Source organism: Pempheris klunzingeri, chromosome 7 (genome assembly GCF_042242105.1).
Source record: "Pempheris klunzingeri isolate RE-2024b chromosome 7, fPemKlu1.hap1, whole genome shotgun sequence".
NCBI lineage: Eukaryota > Metazoa > Chordata > Actinopteri > Acropomatiformes > Pempheridae > Pempheris > Pempheris klunzingeri.
In genome coordinates, this window is record NC_092018.1 from 21,896,240 (window position 1) to 21,915,656 (window position 19,417).

The following is a 19,417-nucleotide window of genomic DNA, read 5'->3' on the forward strand; positions in this document are numbered from 1 at the left end:
TGTATCTGTAGTTTATCAATCCCATCCACTGATCCAGCACAGCGTAGGTAACATTCAACCTCTATTTTTACCTATCAACTTGGATGTCATGAATAACAACTCACTGCTCTCATGTCACATCTTCCAGTGCGCGCACACACACACACACACACACACACACACACACACTGATGTGGTGCTGAGGCTGCTGGGATGCTCCCTCGTTCTGTGTGTGATTGACTGTCCTCTGGTACTGATTGTTGTGCCAGGAGAAGTGTCATTTGTGTTTGTGCATGTATTTCCTCTGGCACAGACAGAATGTACATTAATGTGTATTGTTAAGCCAATAGACGTGTTTCACCTGTTCAGAGTACGCAGCACGTGTTAGTGACACACAGTATATGTGTGATATGATTAATGTGATGTCAGCTGGCATGAGCGACTGCTGCAAAAACACATTTATGTTCACTTCTTCGTGGAGAGAGGGGGGGGGGGGGGACATAAAACACCCCCATGCACTCAGAGATACATGTGATTTATGGTTGTTAAAGTGGAACTGTGTTGGCCCTCAGCTTCACCTCAAACACAAGGTCTAAACCACAGACCGTGTCCATGTGTGGGAGGCAGACAGCACATTGCCTTTGGGGAAAACCATAGAACCGAAGGTGCAGAAGCTGCATTCCTCAGCGGTTACATAAAGACACAGCACACAGGAGGATGGAGGAGAAACCAGCATCTGCATGCTGCTACTAGAAAATACTGACTGGCCCTCTGCCAGTCCTATAGGCTATGAAAGCAGCAGCACCGAGGCTGTCTGGTGGACCTGCGTGAACTTCATCAGTATGGACAGGAGCACCAGGACATCATAGTCACCCCCCCACCCACAGAGTCCACAAGAAGGAAGAGGGAGGCTGTTGTCAATCGATTTTAGGTCATGATGAAGTTGGTGGCTTACTTCGCCCTCCTCACCTCCGCAGTCCACGCAGGTCCGCTGAGAAAAGCGCACAGCTGCCCGCAGGTGTGCGCAGCCTCCCGGTGCCCTGCGCCGCCGCCGGCCTGCTACTACGGCCAGGTGAGGGACGGGTGCGGCTGCTGCGTGGTGTGCGCGGCCGGAGAGGGTGAAGTCTGCGGGGAGCAGGGCGGCGGGCTCTCCTGCGGGGACGGGCTGCAGTGTGACTCCGTTCCGCGGAAGCGCGAGGGGGGGCACAGCTCCTGCGTGTGCGCCTCCTCCGGCCCGGTGTGCGGCAGTGACGGCAGGACTTACCCCAGCATCTGTCGCCTGAGAGCCGAGAACAGGAGGGCAGAGCTGGGGGAGACCCCCCCGGTCATTTTGATCCAGAGGGGGTGGTGCGATTCAGGTGAGCTGTGTGCTCTCTTTTTGTCTTTGGGTTGCGTCCTGACAAAGGACACCTGCTATGACTGTTATTATTAATACTGTAACCTTCTACTACTAATAATAACCATGATAACGGAATTAGAGCAACAACACGTCATCCTCAGGACACAGAAGCAAAATCATGGAGACCATTTAAAACGACCATTTACTACTTTTCAAAAGTCTAGAACTGGTTCAAATATAGCCTCCATACCAGCTACAGCAGGGGTGTCCAACCCCATCAAAGAAGGGGCCAGCATTTAAAACACGGTAAAAAAAAAAACGGGCTCAACATTTACTGAAGACTCTGAAACGGATTATAATATAATATAATATATTTATTCCGAAATATGAAACAACTTTTACTCAGTAAAATAAATAAAATTAAAAATGTAACTATTTTTTTCTTTTTTGTTCTTCTCCTCGTGTTTTGTGTCATAGTTATTCATTTATTTAGGGGGGGGGGGCTAGCTGAAGTGTCGCTATAAAGGCGCTGATCGATGCATCGATCCGCTGATCGGGGTGTCATCATACCTGCTGCACGGGTCCTGACTAGCGCGGCAGCTGTGCAGTGCATTGTGGGACTTGTAGTATGAGAGGTGGGAGTGCTGTTTACCGACGGGGCCTTTGTTAATAGTCACATGAAATGATCTATCTATTATATATAATTGTATCGCCTTGAGTTTGACACGTCTGAACTACAGCATTAAACTGTTGCCTACATCTGTTACTGCGTCGGTAGTCGTCCCATCATTGAATAATAGTACAACGCTGACAGGGACCAATGAAACTTGAACTACATTTGCTCATTATATGTATTTTTACTAAAGTACAACTTCAAGTTTAATGAGAAAATCAGCACGACTCTCAATAAAGATAAGACGGAGCGGCGATGGGGACGACAGCTGTCAGTAAGTCACTGCTCCTGACCAAGAGGTAGTCCGGTTCAGACGTCCCTGTGCCTGCAAAGCTTAAACTGTCCTGCTGTTGTTTCAGTAGGCCTTCAGAACACGTCTTCTACTTCCAAGAACAACTGCTCCAAATTTCCACGGAAGTCATGAGAAGTAGTCTGTAAACAGCGGTTTATTGTCCTTGGTGGCTCTGAAAGAGCTTCGTAAGGTCTCAAAGTAAACCCTGATGATGTCATAGTGACGTCATCAGGGTTATCTCAGCCAAGTGTTCAACAGAGAGCAGCATTACAAATTGACCGTATATAAGAAGTGGACGTATCCACTGTGACGTCAGCCGTTAGTTTGTGGATCACTGATTTGAGGCCTCATCTTGGTTACATGGCTGTCGCCATCTTGGGTTTTTGTAACCAGAGGTCGTTCTACTTTATCGTCTACTTTTCTCTAAATGGACCATAATTTACTAAATGAACATCCTGCCGTGCTGAAGAAGACTGCAAACTAGAGACTGAGAGCAGAAACTCACTGAGCTGATAAATCAGGAGAGAAGTCGGCTCATTTTCTCATTGACTTCCATCCAATCAGACTTCTGTTTGGAGCCTAATGCTGGACATTAGAGAGGATGCAGCTTTAAGGCTCCTCAGCATCGGCTTTACTTACGTGCACTTCTTCTAAACAGTCTAAACATGTCAAGTTTGAAAGACATGGGCTTTAAGCAGGCAGGGTCTAATAATATTGCATTGTGGGAAATGTAGGATCCAGTGGGTTTGGAGTTTGACCCATACTAGAGAGTAAAACTCTGGATATGTCCACCTCTGCTGCTTCAGTTTTGTCCATTCTTTTTAAAAACAGTCTCTAATGTTGTGGAGATTTAATACTGAATCGCTGGAGTTCCCTTTTAAACCTCAGCTGTCCTGTTGGTGCCCCTGACAGACTGAGGTGGTCTCCACCAGGACTGAGGATATGATATAAAAAGAGCCACTTGTGCCGTCTAAACAAACCCCAAACAAATAAAGGTTCAAAATATGGTGCGATTTTTCCATTTCCCTGGTGTGCAGCAAATGAAAAACTCCACTCGTCTTCATCTTTAATTTGACTCGAGAAGCTAATAAACCATTCTAGGATGTATATCTGGAAAACGTTCCTTCCCAGAAAGCTTGATAAAGTTGTGTCTCCAATGTTGTGCATATTTATGCTCAGCGGAGGAACAAGACAAGATGCAGACACAGATTCTCCAGAGATGGGGTTAAATTCTCCCGAAGGAATCCCAGCACCACACTGCTGTGCAAATATGTCCTCTTCATCTCCCATCTATTTCACATAATGTGCAGTTTCTTACCATAGCCGTCGCAGAGGAGAGAGAATTCATCATGCATTAGACTTCCTGCTGCTCTCCTGAACAAGCAGGCATGCACAGCTCACAGACATACGGTGCAACGTCGAGGGCACCGTAAGATATAAGATAAAAAGTACGAAACAAGCGTCCCCGTCAGGAAGTCTGCTTGTTGGTCACAGTAGTCACGTGACTGGAGGAAAACGATCTCTGTCTAGAACATTTGTGTCACGCTGGAAGTGGAGACGTCCCTGCTACAACCATAGATAGAAAAACACTACATTCACAGCAACGTGTGCACTTATATGGTAACACACAGCAACACTGGTGTGTTTCTGATCTTTTCAGCCACTCACATTCACACACTGCTCATCAGGGGCAGACTAACTGCTCACACACACACACACACACACACACACACCAAAGGGTTCAGAGTTATAGTTCAACAGGCGGAGAGAAGGAATGGAACCCATTGATCTTCTGCTTGGTGAACGACCTGCTCTGAGCCACAGCCACCTGCCCACAGTAGCCAGTTTTACAAGGGGCTTATGTGCTGGGCTGTTATGATTGGTCGGGACTAGTAACCTCCTAGAGTCTGGTTCCCCGCTCCAAAACTAGTCCAGATAATTCCTTGGTAAACAACATATTGTGGTTTTCCCACTGTGAGGTTTAAAAAAAAAAAAAGACACGCGACGTGTTATTTAGTGAGTTTTAGAGGTGCTGATAGGTGGTAGGTAGGATTAAAGGCGAGAAGTCAGTTAGGCCTAAAGATATGAAGACGCTGTGTGATTACGGTCACTGTCCGTATGTATCTTAGAAATTCATTTTGTTCAGCTTCATGTTTCATTCAAATCAAATCACAGCAGCTGTCACATGGCACTAACGTTAGCCCACACTAACGTTATGATAATGTCCTGCACACTGTGACCCTGTATGCACCGACTGCTGTGTAAAACATGAATGGGGTATTTCCATAATGCATGTGTATGTGTTTTAGCATGCCGGTTGGCTTTCTGTTCTTTTAATGGGTTTCCAGCAGAATGCTGATTAGCTGTGTCAGAACGTATGTGCCCTTCATCCGCCACTCATCTCACCAAATCCAGCAAAAAAAAAAAAAAGGCCAGCTCTTTTTCAGGGTTAACATTAAAGGGTCACTTCAGCTAAAACACAGTTTGGTGGAATACAATCTAGCCATGCAAATACTATGCTTGAGATCATAATCACTTAAATGTGTCACCGTGGCCTGTAACCCTGTTACACTGTACTTACTCTCTCCAAAGTAGATTCTTTGCAGCCCAGAAAACAGTTCTGGTTAACACATCATTACTATACCGTATGCACCCACATCCTACCTACCTCGTGTATATAATGGAACCTGTACAGAGTCAGTCCACATTTCTTCCAGCATCTTTGCACTACTGTCTTCTTCACACTCTTTGTCGTAGTTTTTGCTCCTATACTTATATGTACACCTTTAATGAGAGCAGTGGAAAAGGGCCAATTAAAAAAAAAAAAAACCTAACAAACCCCTGTGAGCCGTGCTGCCAGTGTAGAGGAGGTACAATGAGGAGATAGCAGTGTGTCTGTCAGGAGGCCTGTCAGTACATTTCATCACCTTCCACTGCTGCTCAGTAACCGGGGTGATCAGGAGACAGACAAGCCCAAAGTGTCTCTGTGCACGAAGTGTTCTGAAACCCTTGTCATCAGCCTGTTGGTTGTGTGCTCGTTCATCCATCTCTGGTTAATGTTTTTGAAACAATATTTATTCTGCAATTCCAGCTTCATTTATTGATCTCTGTCTCAAGCGGGGGGGGGGTCACGAACGTGCCCCGATGAAACTTCAACAGTCTACATGCATTTGACTCCATGCATGTAGACTCATCTCTTTTTATGGACTGGGGGCAATGTGCACGACCCCATGCAGAGAGCATGCCTGAAAAGGAATACATAGTCGTACCTAAAGCCACTCCTGCATTGCTAGGAATTTAATTACATCCGCCATTTACAGGCCACGTGCTGAGATCTATTTTTCTGCTGCTACCTTCCTGGGCTGGAGCCACCTGGAAAGATCCGGTTCTGAAAACCACAGATTCTTTTTGCTTGACATACTTTTATACTAGGTGGCAGGTGGGGGCTCAGCTCAGTTTCGGCGTTACTCACAAAACCACAGCGTGTGTATCTTTAAGCCCTAACAAACGCATTGAATGCTTCCTCATTAATATTTGCAAAGCCAGTTTTCCAAACATTGTATATCATGAATTGTTTACGTCGTTTTTTGTTTTTTTTTACCAGCTTACGCGTGTCTACGGCTGAGGGTAAACGTGTAACCCCTTAACCCCTGAAATGACACACATAGATACGCTGAATCTAGTGCGTGATCTGCGCCGCGTCCCGTAAGCAGACTTACATTTGTGCAACTCAGAGACTCGATAGCAGATTGGATGACATGTCTAGTCTAAGTGGGCTTCATTGGATGGATGATCCACAATCACACAAGCTGGCAAAACCATACACTGTAATTGAGGGGATAGTGAAAGCCCCAGGATGTCTCTGCCAACAGGGTGGGGGATGTTGATTTGTTAGTAGAGCTTTCTGACAGGCAAAATAGTTGGTGTTCTGCCACAGTTGCTCTTGGCGATAGACACGCTGTCATTTGCATTTAAGGCCGCTTCTGCCGAGACAAGTTCATTTGTGCAGCTCAGTAAACAGCATCAGTCGGAATGAGGTGGCTGCAGCAGAGGGACCGCGTGTTTACTCAGAGAGTGGAGGAGGACAGCCTGCTCTGCTCTCAGTCCACACAAACACAGGTGTTTTAAATGATACCCAGCCTGTTCCAAGCCCTCATGCTTGTCTTTCCATTTCCTCTTGTAGGACCCAACTCTACAACTCTCTTTTGAAATCAGATCAAAAAACAGCTAAACTCTTCGGGTGACAGTGATGAGGATGAGCAGATGGCGTGTGCTCTTTAATTGCTCTGTAATTTGTTTCACAAAAAAGGTTTGTTTGTGCTTGCAGTGCGTGATCTCAGTGAAATGAACCAATCAAATGTCTCAAAGCAACGACTTGCCACTACTTGCCTGAGAAGTAAGACGCGGTGAGTCATGCTCTGACAACACAGCTTAGTATTTACTCGCGATTGATGAAATTAATGGCAATTTGATCTCCCAAACCTCTCACTGCTCTCTGTAGCATCTATTCCGACTCACAGCTCATAATTGTAATGATATAAAACAAATACGTTTTAAGGTGGACAAAGCAGACTGAATACATCAAACCTTTCAGCACAGTGGCTTCATGATGATCAGGTGCACAGGTGGGTGTGGGAGTGACGGCTGAGACACTGAAGATGTGTGCAGGCAGGGAGAGGGTAATAAGGGAGAGTGGCAAAAGTGGATGGGTTTCCGGTGTCGTCCAGCCGACCAGCTGATTGACACCGCCATCCTGGGGGGTCTGTCACATTTTAGAGAGACCTAACCTGTCTTCTACCATCCTGTGTCCTCAAAGGATCACTCCATCCAGGAAGCATGCGCTACAAGTTCAACTTCATTGCAGACGTGGTGGATAAGATAGTCCCAGCCGTGGTGCATCTGGAGCTTTTCCAAAGGTGAAACCAAAACCAAAGCAAGAAAACAAAAACCTTCAACCTTCAACTCTCATGTTCTTGCAGATATAAGATGATGATTCCCTGTTGCTTGTCGTCTTTCCAGAGAGCAGGTTCCTGTGTCGAGTGGCTCTGGCTTTATAGTGTCAGAGGACGGCTGGATCGTCACCAATGCTCACGTACTCACCAACAAGCAGCACATCAAAGTAGAGCTGAAAAGCGGCTTGCAGTATGACGCTACAGTCAAGGACGTGGACCAGAGAATGGACATCGCTCTCATCAAAATCGAACCAGATGTGAGTGTCCAGTGTTCCCCCTCAGCCCCCCAGGGCCTTAGACTTAATGCTGTCTGTTGTTTTCCTCTGGCCTGGCAGCTTGTCATTAGCAGATAACACCAAAGTGTATTCATTCTTCCATGGAGGAAATCCAAAGGGGCTTTTGCCCACCAAAATTAGACTTTAGTCTTTAACATGGATAATTTGTCATGTGACTTCCTCTGGGGAGGGGGGGGGGGGGGTACTTGGTCTTGTCCCCTAAACCCAAAGCCTTGGCTGTTTTTGTGCAGTTGCAAGTGCTGTTATGAATAAATCATGTCACTCAGACATGCTCTTACACAAACAGCTGCTTTGCATAGTAGAGAGACCTCAAGCTCTAAAAACAACAATACCTCAAGATCACAAGGAGTAACCCGCCATCACCGTCTTTGACTGCTCAACAGGTAAATGTCTTAGGCAGGCAGGTTGTGGTGACAGCTGTACTTGTGTCCTTGGAGGAGGAGCTCTAAAGCTTTCCCAAAAGGCAAATTTCTCAGAAGGCTCCATGCCCGGGAGATGTGGCTATAAATTTGGGAGCATTCCAGTCCACCCCAGAGATCAATGGCTTCAGTCTGGAATAAGAGGAGGCAGGCAGAGACAAGCTCAGGCTTTTTCACTTTCTGTTAAGGTAACATAGGTTGATGAAAAACAAACTCCCATCCAGCCTTCAGTTCAGCCAGAACAGTCCACACTTACTTATTGATTTTAATTACCTGTAATAATAATCGGAGGTCATTGTGTTTTGATGGGAAAAGTTTAGTAGTTACAAGTTTCCTAGAAAAATGATCTAGGATATTTTCCAAATAAGAATCAAGTTCCATAATGATCTCTCAGAGGAGCAATTCAGTAGGAAAGAATTTCATTGATGGAAGTAAGCCTTATTATCCTTATTTTTAAGGGTCGTGGGGGGGGGTGGAGCCTATCTCAGCTGACACTGGGTGAGAGGCAGGGTACACCCTGGGCTGGTCGCCAGCCACTCACAGGGCCAACACACAGAGAAAAGCAACCATTCGTGTTCATTAACCAAAGCTGCACGTCTTTGTGCCGAAGTACCCGGACAGAACCCCCCCTGCTGCCTCTTATCAAATGAGTACTCCACTGATTTAGCACTGCCCTCCTTCAACTCAGCAGAGCCACGGGTATCGTCGCTATCGTCGACATTACCCACAGTCAACGTGACAGCCGACAGTCTGTGCTAGTCCGCTCAGCTCTCCTCTTTTGGACTCCACCGGCACATCTTTTTCATTTTCACACTTGCTGTCATCAGCTTTAACCAACATTGACTCAAATTACATCAGTTGAGGCAGTTTATCAGACTTCACACCAGGGTGCCAGATACAAGACGCACTTTGGTTTTACACCATCATTGTGAGGACATTCCTGCGTGGTGAGGACATTTTGCCCGGTCGTCGTCAGCTGGTCCTCATAAAGAAGAAGTGGAGGAAGGAAGGCTGTAACAAAAGTTAATATAACCTTAATCTAATAAATGGTTAAACTAACAATAAGCATAATGTAAGCAAATTAAATCACATTATGTAACATTAAGACTAGCTCAGGTCATTTTTACTCCCTAACAAAACAGTGCAAACAGGTCATTTATAGTTCATTTGGAATAATCAGTCAAATTTGACAAAACACATTTTTAAAATTCAGTTTGTGATGTTTATTCATTTTACAATAATGTCTCATGTAACTGCAGATAGAAGAAATCAAACACCTGCTTAATTACATTAATAAAGAACATTGACTAAAATTAATCCATTTATTTTTTAGAGTACGAGGGTTATTCTGTTTAACCCTTATGCACCCCTCGGTACATTTTTTGCATTTTTCAACTAAAAATACTCAATAATTTTGCCAATTTTAATGATAATGGGACAAAATTTTGCAGGGATGTCAGTCTTTTACCACATTTTAAGATTTCAACTTTGAATGTATTAATAGAATTATAATACACTGTGGAGAGAAGAAAGTTCCTCTCGTCACCCTTAAAACATTTTTTGCACCATTGACTCCCATTAAAACATCACTTTTTGATCCTACTTTAATTACACCATAAAATAATGTTTTACTTATGACTACCTTTTCAATCTAAGCTTTTGGCTTGAAAATTGTAGTTTTTTTCATTATCCATCATTTGACATCATTTTCCACTATATGGCTGAGGGCTCCATTATATGCTGTTTCAGTGAATCCTACTTCCGTTGCATTTCTCACTATTGCTCCCCAGCAGAATGCATGATTCCAACTAAAATGGTCTGAGTGTGTTGGCAGTGATGTAAAAGTGTGGTATGAATGTGTGTTTTGACAAATTATTTGATGAGTGTGTGTGTGTGTGTGTGTGTGTTTGTGTACAGGGAGTTAGAAAGTCATTTTTGCTCACCACATTTTGCACATCCCTATCGCTATCTTTCTTATGACTACAGACCACATGCACCCACTCACCCCCCCGCCCACAAACACACACCTACACACACACACATACCTATTCGAAGCCCCCAGACACACTACAGCACTTGTAAAAAGCAATCAAGGTCAAAAGGTCAAAAGGTCAAAAGGTCAAAGAATCTAAGGAGGAGCACCCTAGCTTTTTTTTGCCTGGAAACGTTTTTTTTTTTTTTTTTTGACCAAAGCAGTCTTTTTATTGTTTTGGTTTACAGTGCAGCATGTTTATACAGGTGCTGTGTCTGCAAACCTCAAGCTGCACCTAGCTGGTGCTGGCTGGTCATTTCCTCAGTGACAATGAAGAGACACTTTTGTGTTAGAGGAGGCTCTGACTGCTGTCCTGCAGTCGCCTGAGAACGAGGAGGAGATGTCCGGCACAGACACAGGCACTGAGGACATATCAGGGGAGGCTTCACCTGAAATTCATCCAGATGGGTCTCCAGCTCAAGTGAGGACATCCATGTCCTCACTTGAGCTGGAGCTGGAAGACCCATTTCCTCACTTGAGCTGGAGCTGGAAGACCCACTAGTGCGGCTGCTGCTTGGACCAGCAGCAGCCACACTAGTGGATCATGTCAGAGGAAATGGAAGAGCCAGCAGGAGAAGCCAGGCCCTCAAAGAGGTACAGGCAGTGCACATTTTGCATGGGACAGAGAAAGGTCTGGACCCATTGTGCCAAGTACAGCAAGTATGGATGCAAAGTATACATGACAGTGATCTGCAGGTCCTGCTCCACTGAGTGACCTTTCTCATCATTTGTCAATATATTCCCAAAATACCATTAAAGGGTTAAAATTAATTCATAAATACATGTAAATTGAATAGTTATGATCTGGACAGAGGTTGTTCAAAAGATTTAATGCATTGAAAGTGAAAAAAATATTAATGTATAATATTTTTAGAGCACTTCTTAGGAACAGAGTATTTTTTGCACAAAGGATAAAAGGTGGCATATTTTGTACATAAAGTCAAACTGCTCAAAAAATAATGATGGATTCAAATCAATGTTGTTGTCAATTATTGACATACCCAAGGGTGTAATACCCCCCCAAAAAAATTCCAGTTTGCAATTAGTATATGGAAAATATTTCATATTTTGTGTTTTACCTCATTTGAAATTTTTGGTTTTATATTCCCAAAATGGCACTAAAAAGTTAAAAATACTTAATAAATCCATGAAAATGGAATAGTTATGATCAGGACTGAGGTTTTTCAGAAGATTTAATGCAATAAAAGTGAAAAGAATATTAATTATAATATTTTTATAGCACTTTTTAGGAACAAAACATTTTTTTGCACAAAGCATAAAAGGTGGCATATTTTGTACATAAAGTCAAACTGCTCAAAAAATAATAATGCATTCAAATCAATGTTGTTGTCAATTATTGACACATCCAAGGATGTAACTGCCCCCCCCCAAAAAATTCCAGTTTGCAATTAGTATATGAAAAATATTTCATATTTTGTGTTTTCTCATTTGAAATTTTTGGTTTTATATTCCGAAAATGGCACTAAAAAGTTACAAATGTTTAATAAATCCATGAAAACTTAATAGTTATGATTAGGGCTGAAGTTGGTCAAAAGATTTAATGCATTGAAAGTGAAAAAAAATATGAATGTATAATATTTTTATAGCACTTTTTAGGAACAGAACATTTTTTGCATCGAGGGTAAAAGGTGGCACATTTTTACATAAAGTCAAACTGCTCAAAAAATAATAATGCATTCAAATCAATGTTATTGTCAATTATTGACATATCCAAGACTGTAATACCCCCCCAAAAAAATTCCAGTTTGCAATTAGTATATGAAAAATATTTCAGATTTTGTGTTTTTCTCATTTGAAATTTTTGGTTTTATATTCCGAAAATGGCACTAAAAAGTTACAAATGTTTAATAAATCCATGAAAACTTAATAGTTATGATTAGGGCTGAAGTTGGTCAAAAGATTTAATGCATTGAAAGTGAAAAAAAATATGAATGTATAATATTTTTATAGCACTTTTTAGGAACAGAACATTTTTTGCATCGAGGGTAAAAGGTGGCACATTTTTACATAAAGTCAAACTGCTCAAAAAATAATAATGCATTCAAATCAATGTTATTGTCAATTATTGACATATCCAAGACTGTAATACCCCCCCCAAAAAATTCCAGTTTGCAATTAGTATATGAAAAATATTTCATATTTTGTGTTTTTCTCATTTGAAATTTTTGGTTTTATATTCCCAAAATGGCACTAAAAAGTTACAAATGTTTAATAAATCCATGAAAACTTAATAGTTATGATTAGGGCTGAAGTTGGTCAAAAGAATTAATGCATTGAAAGTGAAAAAAAATATGAATGTATAATATTTTTATAGCACTTTTTAGGAACAGAACATTTTTTGCATCGAGGGTAAAAGGTGGCACATTTTTACATAAAGTCAAACTGCTCAAAAAATAATAATGCATTCAAATCAATGTTATTGTCAATTATTGACATATCCAAGACTGTAATACCCCCCCAAAAAAATTCCAGTTTGCAATTAGTATATGAAAAATATTTCAGATTTTGTGTTTTTCTCATTTGAAATTTTTGGTTTTATATTCTGAAAATGGCACTAAAAAGTTACAAATGTTTAATAAATCCATGAAAACTTAATAGTTATGATTAGGGCTGAAGTTGGTCAAAAGATTTAATGCATTGAAAGTGAAAAAAAATATGAATGTATAATATTTTTATAGCACTTTTTAGGAACAGAACATTTTTTGCATCGAGGGTAAAAGGTGGCACATTTTTACATAAAGTCAAACTGCTCAAAAAATAATAATGCATTCAAATCAATGTTATTGTCAATTATTGACATATCCAAGACTGTAATACCCCCCCAAAAAAATTCCAGTTTGCAATTAGTATATGAAAAATATTTCATATTTTGTGTTTTTCTCATTAATTAATTGTAGTTTTATATTGCAAAAATGGCATTAAAGGGTTAAAAATATTTGACAAATACATGAAAACTTAATAGTTATGATTAGGACTGAAGTTGGTCAAAAGATTTAATGCATTGAAAGTGAAAAAAAATATGAATGTATAATATTTTTATAGCACTTTTTAGGAACAGAACATTTTTTGCATCGAGGGTAAAACGTCATGATTTTTTTAAGGGGTGCACAAGGGTTAAGCTGCTGTGAGCTTAAACAGAACAGAAAAGACGCACACAGAAGAACATTGTGACACTGGGCGGCTGTGGCTCAGTGGTAGAGTGGGTCGTCCCTCAATCAGAAGGTCGGGGGTTCGATCCCCAGCTCCTATGGGTCAACATGTCGAAGTGTCCTTGGGCAAGACACTGAACCAACTGAACCAACCAACTAGCTCCTGAAGCAGCTTCAGTGTGTGAATGAGTATGAAAGAATAGTCTCCTCTAAGTTACATTCCTCCTGTATGAATGATGTGTGAATGGGTGAATGAGGATGTCATGTAAAGCGCTTTGAGTAGTTGAAATAACTAGAAAGGATCTATACAAAATACAGACCATTTACCATTATTAAATCCCAATATTAGATCCCACAAGCCATGTGCCTCCCCAAGACACTGTGCACATTTACCCATGAGGCACAGAAGCACAGAGATCAGTCAGCATCTGATGTTAATGAATGTCACACACACACTCACACACCCATAGAGCCCAAGTTCATGCAGTGAGAGTAAAACGGCCTGATAAATGCTGAGCTCCATCACAGCTGCCGGAAAACACTGGATTTCAGGATCTAAACATTTATTTCTGGACAGAGTTTTCCTCCGTCCTTTCAGGTGTTCATCTACAGTCTAAAAGTCCCAACATAATTGCTGCAGTGACATTACTGTTACCATTTACAGATGGAAACATCCGTCTCTCTAAACTCATTATCAGAAACATTCAGACACACAATAAAGAGATCACGTGGAGAGCTTGTGCTGCTCCACGTCGGTTAAAAGGCAGCAAAGTCTACAGGGAGCGCACAGGTGAACGAAAGAATCCACAGCTTTGGATGATGAAAGAGCCGATCACACACTCTCCCTCTCCTTCTCCTTCTCTCACACACTGACACACACACACACACACACACACACACACGTTCAGCACACACTCCGTAGGCTTTGACAGTTGGGTCTGTGCCCGCCACTCTCCCCATACATGGTCCCGGCTGGATAGCTGACCGTCCCATGACTGTCTCATACATAAGCAAGGATGTGAACTGGGGGGGGGGCCCTTGGAGCCCTTGGAGCCCCTACCTCACTGGGCTTTCTCTGGAGTGGCCCCAGCTCCGTAAACTGTTACAGTTTGAAGTTTGAATAGTATTTAGGCCCTTGGTTTCTTCCCCTGATTCTGTGTTTGTCACTACAAAGTTCAATCAATCGATCTTTGTCATATAGCACCAATTCATAACAGCGTTATCCCAAGACGCTTTACACAAAGTCTAGACCAAACTGTTTAATGAAGAGAGAGACGCAACGATTCAGGAATTCAACATTAAGGATTGAAGAATCCAGTTTGATCCAAAGAAACTGCCCTTTACACCTCTCAGCCAGAAGGCTTCATTCACTCCGGAAAGCCATCATGTTTGGATCAAAGCACTTGTTAGCACGGGGTCGGCTGTGTGTATTTAATCTATATGAGCCTATAACTACTGTGTCTAGGGGGGGTCAGTTAGCCTGCTGACCCTAAATAATCTCACAATGAGCTAATGAAGGACTTTATTTCACCCAGCATGTGTTCTTGTCCCCCCCCCCCCCCCCCGTGGGTCGCCATGTGCTTTGCTGCAGACTCCACTGCCTGTGCTTCGTCTCGGCCAGTCCTCAGACCTGCGCCCCGGTGAGTTTGTGGTGGCGGTGGGGAGCCCCTTCTCCCTGCAGAACACCGTCACCACGGGCATCATCAGCACCGCTCGGCGCCACGGCGTGGAGCTGGGCTTCCAGGACTCTGACATGGACTACATCCAAACAGACGCCATCATCAACGTCAGTGGCAGCCGCTTCTGTTCTCAGCTCTGCTTCACATTTCATCTAGTTTGACAGTTTTTGTTCTACTTTAACAATGAGTAAGATTGTGTTTGTGCTGCTCTGTTGATTCACAGTATGGCAATTCTGGCGGACCGCTTGTCAACTTGGTAAGAGGATTTATTGTGCTGTATCTCATGACAGAGGGATAATACCACTCAATTTGCATATTTGTTATGCTCTCTGCTACGTAGTGGATCTTCCTTGTTTTATTTATGACAGGGAGGACTAAGGTCATGATTTTGTTTTATTAAATACCCAAAGTCTCCAGTCTGCTCCCCCAGGTGCAACACTAAGCCTCCCTCACTGTATTTTAGGACGAGACCTGGTTATGGAGGCGTTTGCATTGTTACTGTGGACTAAAATCACACAGATGCTACATTCATTTATCACGGCTGCTGCTGCCAGCTCCCTGCAGTTCTCTCTAAAGGAGACGGTGCATCTTACAGACCGCCCTTCACTGTGAAAAAAAACACATCAGTGAACACCTAATAGGCCGATCTATGTCGCGTGCATTGGAAGAAAGAGAAGCACAATACTCTCGCTGCATGTAACAAAGCTATGAGATCAGCACTTCAGAGCACAGTCTCATGGTTCTCCTCCCATTGTGTTTCACAGGATGGAGATGTCGTAGGCATAAATACCCTGAAAGTAACAGCGGGAATCTCTTTCGCCATTCCAGCGGACAGAATTCGACAGTTCCTCGCTGAATCCTACGACAGACAAGTCAAAGGTGAGCCGGATGAAATGTCAGTGTTGGGTGTAGTGACAGTCTGAAGGACTAACAATATGACCCTATTCACACGCGCAAGTAATCCATTCAGTCACTCATTTGCTTTCAGGAAATACAGGGCAAAAAAAGAAATACATCGGCGTCCGGATGCTGCAGCTCTCACCGTCGTGAGTAAACATCAGAGCGCTCATTCCCCAAAATGCCTTTTTTGTGATGCAAGTCTTTGAGGAAAATTGTTTTGGGGCTTCAGGAGATGATGTTTTTGCTGCAGCACAGTGAGTGCATGCGGTGTGTAATGTGTTACAGGTCTAATGATGACGATCATACAAAGTGTCTTTAATGCATTCACACTTAAACAGCAATCTGCCATCCTTCCAAAATTAGAAGCCAACGTTAAGCCCATGGCTACAACATACGGTGGCCTGCAAAAGTATTCAACCCCCGTAAAAGTTATTAGATTTGTGTGAATTACAAATGATAGAGATTTATTTCTGCGTAATGTGACATCAGTTTAATGTTTGAGAACATTTTGTCGGAAAAACACGTAACTGAAATATGGCGAAACATATTGTCCTCACGAGGACACAACTGGCTTAAACCTGGCCTCCACCTGTGAAACCCCTGCAAGTTTAGTTTAGTTTAGTTTAGTTTAGTACGGATCATTGGTCAGACTGTGTGAAAGGGCAAGATGGAGACCAAATGACCTTCTGACTGTTTGTCTCCACTCATCCAGTTTGATCCAAGAGCTCAAGCAGAATGAGGGCGAATTTCCAGATGTGAGCTCGGGGGTTTACATTCACGAGGTTATGCCCGGAACAGCTGCATCCAGGTGAGAGTCGAGCTTCGGCCTTTACCTCTCGTGATGGAAGTTAACTTGTTGTTCAAAGATGACATGAGATTAGGATTTTAGATTAAGATTTGAAGGTTTCAGAGTCAGATGCAGTGAGTCTCCCTACAGTCTTGTGGGTGTTGTCGCCGGCCAATTTAAGATCAGACGCCTCAAATGACAAACTGTCAGGCAGTGCAGTGGATTACTTGTTTACTCTGGCTATGAAGGGAAGGAACCTGACACAGGAGGAGACTTGTCTAAAGGTCACTGATGTTCCCCCGAGGGTGTCACACCTCCAGCCGGGGTGGGTCTGTCTCAGTAGGGCTTCATGTGTGATTGATGTGAGACATTGTTTTCTCTGCAGCGCTGGCATGATTGATCATGACGTCATCGTCGGCATCAACGGCCGGCCCGTTCACACCATGCAGGAAGTGAGCGAAGCCGTCCAGAGCGGCGCGGCGCTGTCGCTGCTGGTGAGACGTAAGGACAAGGACATCACGCTGACTATCATTCCTGAAGAGATGGACTGATACCACAGCCTGGAAACGTCAGCCAAGAAGGAAAGAATTTCCTTTACTACTCTGTGCCGCTGTTAAAACAGCTGTTGGACATGAGCCCTGCATTAGTCAGATCAATCATCTAAGGTAAAGACACAAATATGTACACCCATGGCACGAAGCAACAAGACACACCATGTTCCAGCAGACTGAGGGAATGAGCCACAGCTGCAAACACAGGACCTCTGACTTAACATGACATCTTAATGCCCACACACACTTTTCTTATGGAAACCAGGAAATGAAGGAAATTAAAGGCATCTGTTATAAAATAACTTCTGGAATGCAAATAGTGACACAAACTCCTGGTTAAAGGGTTGGTTCACCCAAATCCATGCAGATTGTGGTGGATTTATTTGCTCAGGTGACAGAAACCCATCTCTGAGCTTTCTGCCTCCGCTCTGATGAGGTGGTGGTGAGCAGCATTCTGTGGTGAGTGCTCACACCACTGAAACACCAGCTTGTAATTCAACAGACAATGTGTCTCTCATACTCTTGTCCTGAACTTTTTTTTTCTGTGAGGTGTACTCCTACCAGTGTTCCAAGTCACATTCCCCAGCCTCTCTCATCGGGACATTGACGTGGTCCTTTCAGCCACACGAACACCACCTGTTTAAGAACAAGCGCGCATTTGAGAGAATTCATCATTGGCGTAATCAGCACCCCTAAAAACTGCCACGTCTACCTGTTCCTCTCCACGTGGCCAGGTTTCATCCACAGAAATGTGGCCAAAGTCCCGCTGCTGGACGTCCAGCAGAAGAAAAGACATTTAGCTCAGTCCGTAGTGGTGTCAGACAATTAATATCAGAGCACAGCACAGCGCTGCACTGTGGCAGGAGTGTAAAGAGGGTTTGAGTTTGGCCTTAATAGATCACGTGACAGTCACAGACCCATCAGAGGAGACAATCAGTATAGTGGGTGATGCTCCAACAGAGGATGATGATGCTGGGCAGTGGAGGAAAGCTTGTAAGGCAGCTGTCACAGAGGATCTTCAGACAAACCGCTGACATGCTCACGATGCTGCGTCACATTCTGCCAGTACAAACGCTGCTGAAACCCCTCAGTTCGATGGCACGACGCTGACAGAATTTTCGTTTTGCACTTCACTTCACTTAGATAAAACCCATCTAAATATTTTTTTTTTCCCCTGTGAAGAGAGCCGATTGTTGTGTGACTTGTACGGCAGGCCAGGAGCCCTCTCCTTCGTACAGGAGAACTAAAAGTAGGAGAAAAGTGGTCAGTGTCTGAAATGCTTCTAAATGGCGTGTAGCCGATGTGTTAACCTGTCACTTTGTGTAGACACTCTGGTGGTATACGACCTACAGCTGAACCCTCGGCTTGTGGAACATATTGATGTGTATGGTGGTGTTTTTCCTGTTGCGAATATCCACTGTGTGTGTGTGTGTGTGTGTAAATGGTAAAATAGTCTGTATTTGTATAGTGCCTTTCTTGTCATTTGTAACAGATTTGATAAAAATGGATGCGGGTGGGGGGGGAATTAAAGGATAAATCACAGGAGTGTCTCTGTCATCATCATGTCAGTAGTTTAACACTCTTATTCAGGTCTTTGTGTTTGAGGCAGCAGACTGAGGACCAGCGGGACAGTCGAACAGCTTCATAAACTGATCTGTCCAATCTGCCCTCCTCTGTTCTAACTCGTGGTCTGCAGCCTTCACACAGCTCCCTCCCGATGCCTCCACATATACAGCGGCACTTGCAGTAGCGTCCCTTTAAAATGTTCAGTGTTTTAACATTTACCGTCGCAGTATCGGCCTACGTTTGCGAACGCTGGCCAACGTCAGCCACCACGAGCCGCTTGTCGCACCGGACCGAGACAAGGTTGAGTGTATTAAATGGAAGAAGGGGCGAATTTCATTTCCACATCTCATCTGGGAGAGAGAAAATGTCCTTTCTCCTCTGAAGAGTTTCACTTACACGGAGGACACCGGTGTGGAGGGATCGGTTCTTGTTTGGTCATAAATGTATTCGGATTTGTCTCAATCCAAATGTTGATCGTGTGCCGCATCACTGGAGGAACTCAAGGACCCCGCTCGATCCAATCTTGTCGATATGTTGAAGCATTAAGTAAAGGCAACAAGCTGTCATTGACATTCTGCACATTACATCTCATCCACAAACAGCGGAGTCACACCGTCCCACGCTGCGTCACGCCAACTGTGGACACAGCATGACACACGCCGGGTTCCCCCTCACCGTCGCCACGGGGGGGGGAAAGCGGGTTTTCCATGTAGCTTTAATTAAAAAGCAGGAGGAGCACAGGAAAGAACTTCAGAGGGCCAATCTGGTATAACCTTCATTAA

The 19,417-nt window shown here is 43.5% G+C and overlaps 1 protein-coding gene across 1 annotated transcript; it reads left to right on the forward strand.

The window, feature by feature from the left end:
- The first annotated feature begins 913 nt into the window (after nucleotides 1-913).
- Nucleotides 914-17,069, forward strand: htra4 (HtrA serine peptidase 4). Its single transcript, XM_070833710.1, has 9 exons — nucleotides 914-1,337; nucleotides 7,100-7,199; nucleotides 7,303-7,492; nucleotides 14,744-14,938; nucleotides 15,055-15,087; nucleotides 15,596-15,710; nucleotides 15,820-15,877; nucleotides 16,444-16,539; nucleotides 16,904-17,069. Exons 1-9 carry the CDS (start codon nucleotides 914-916, stop codon nucleotides 17,067-17,069), a joined length of 1,377 nt encoding a protein of 458 aa, XP_070689811.1.
- Nucleotides 17,070-19,417: the final 2,348 nt, after the last annotated feature.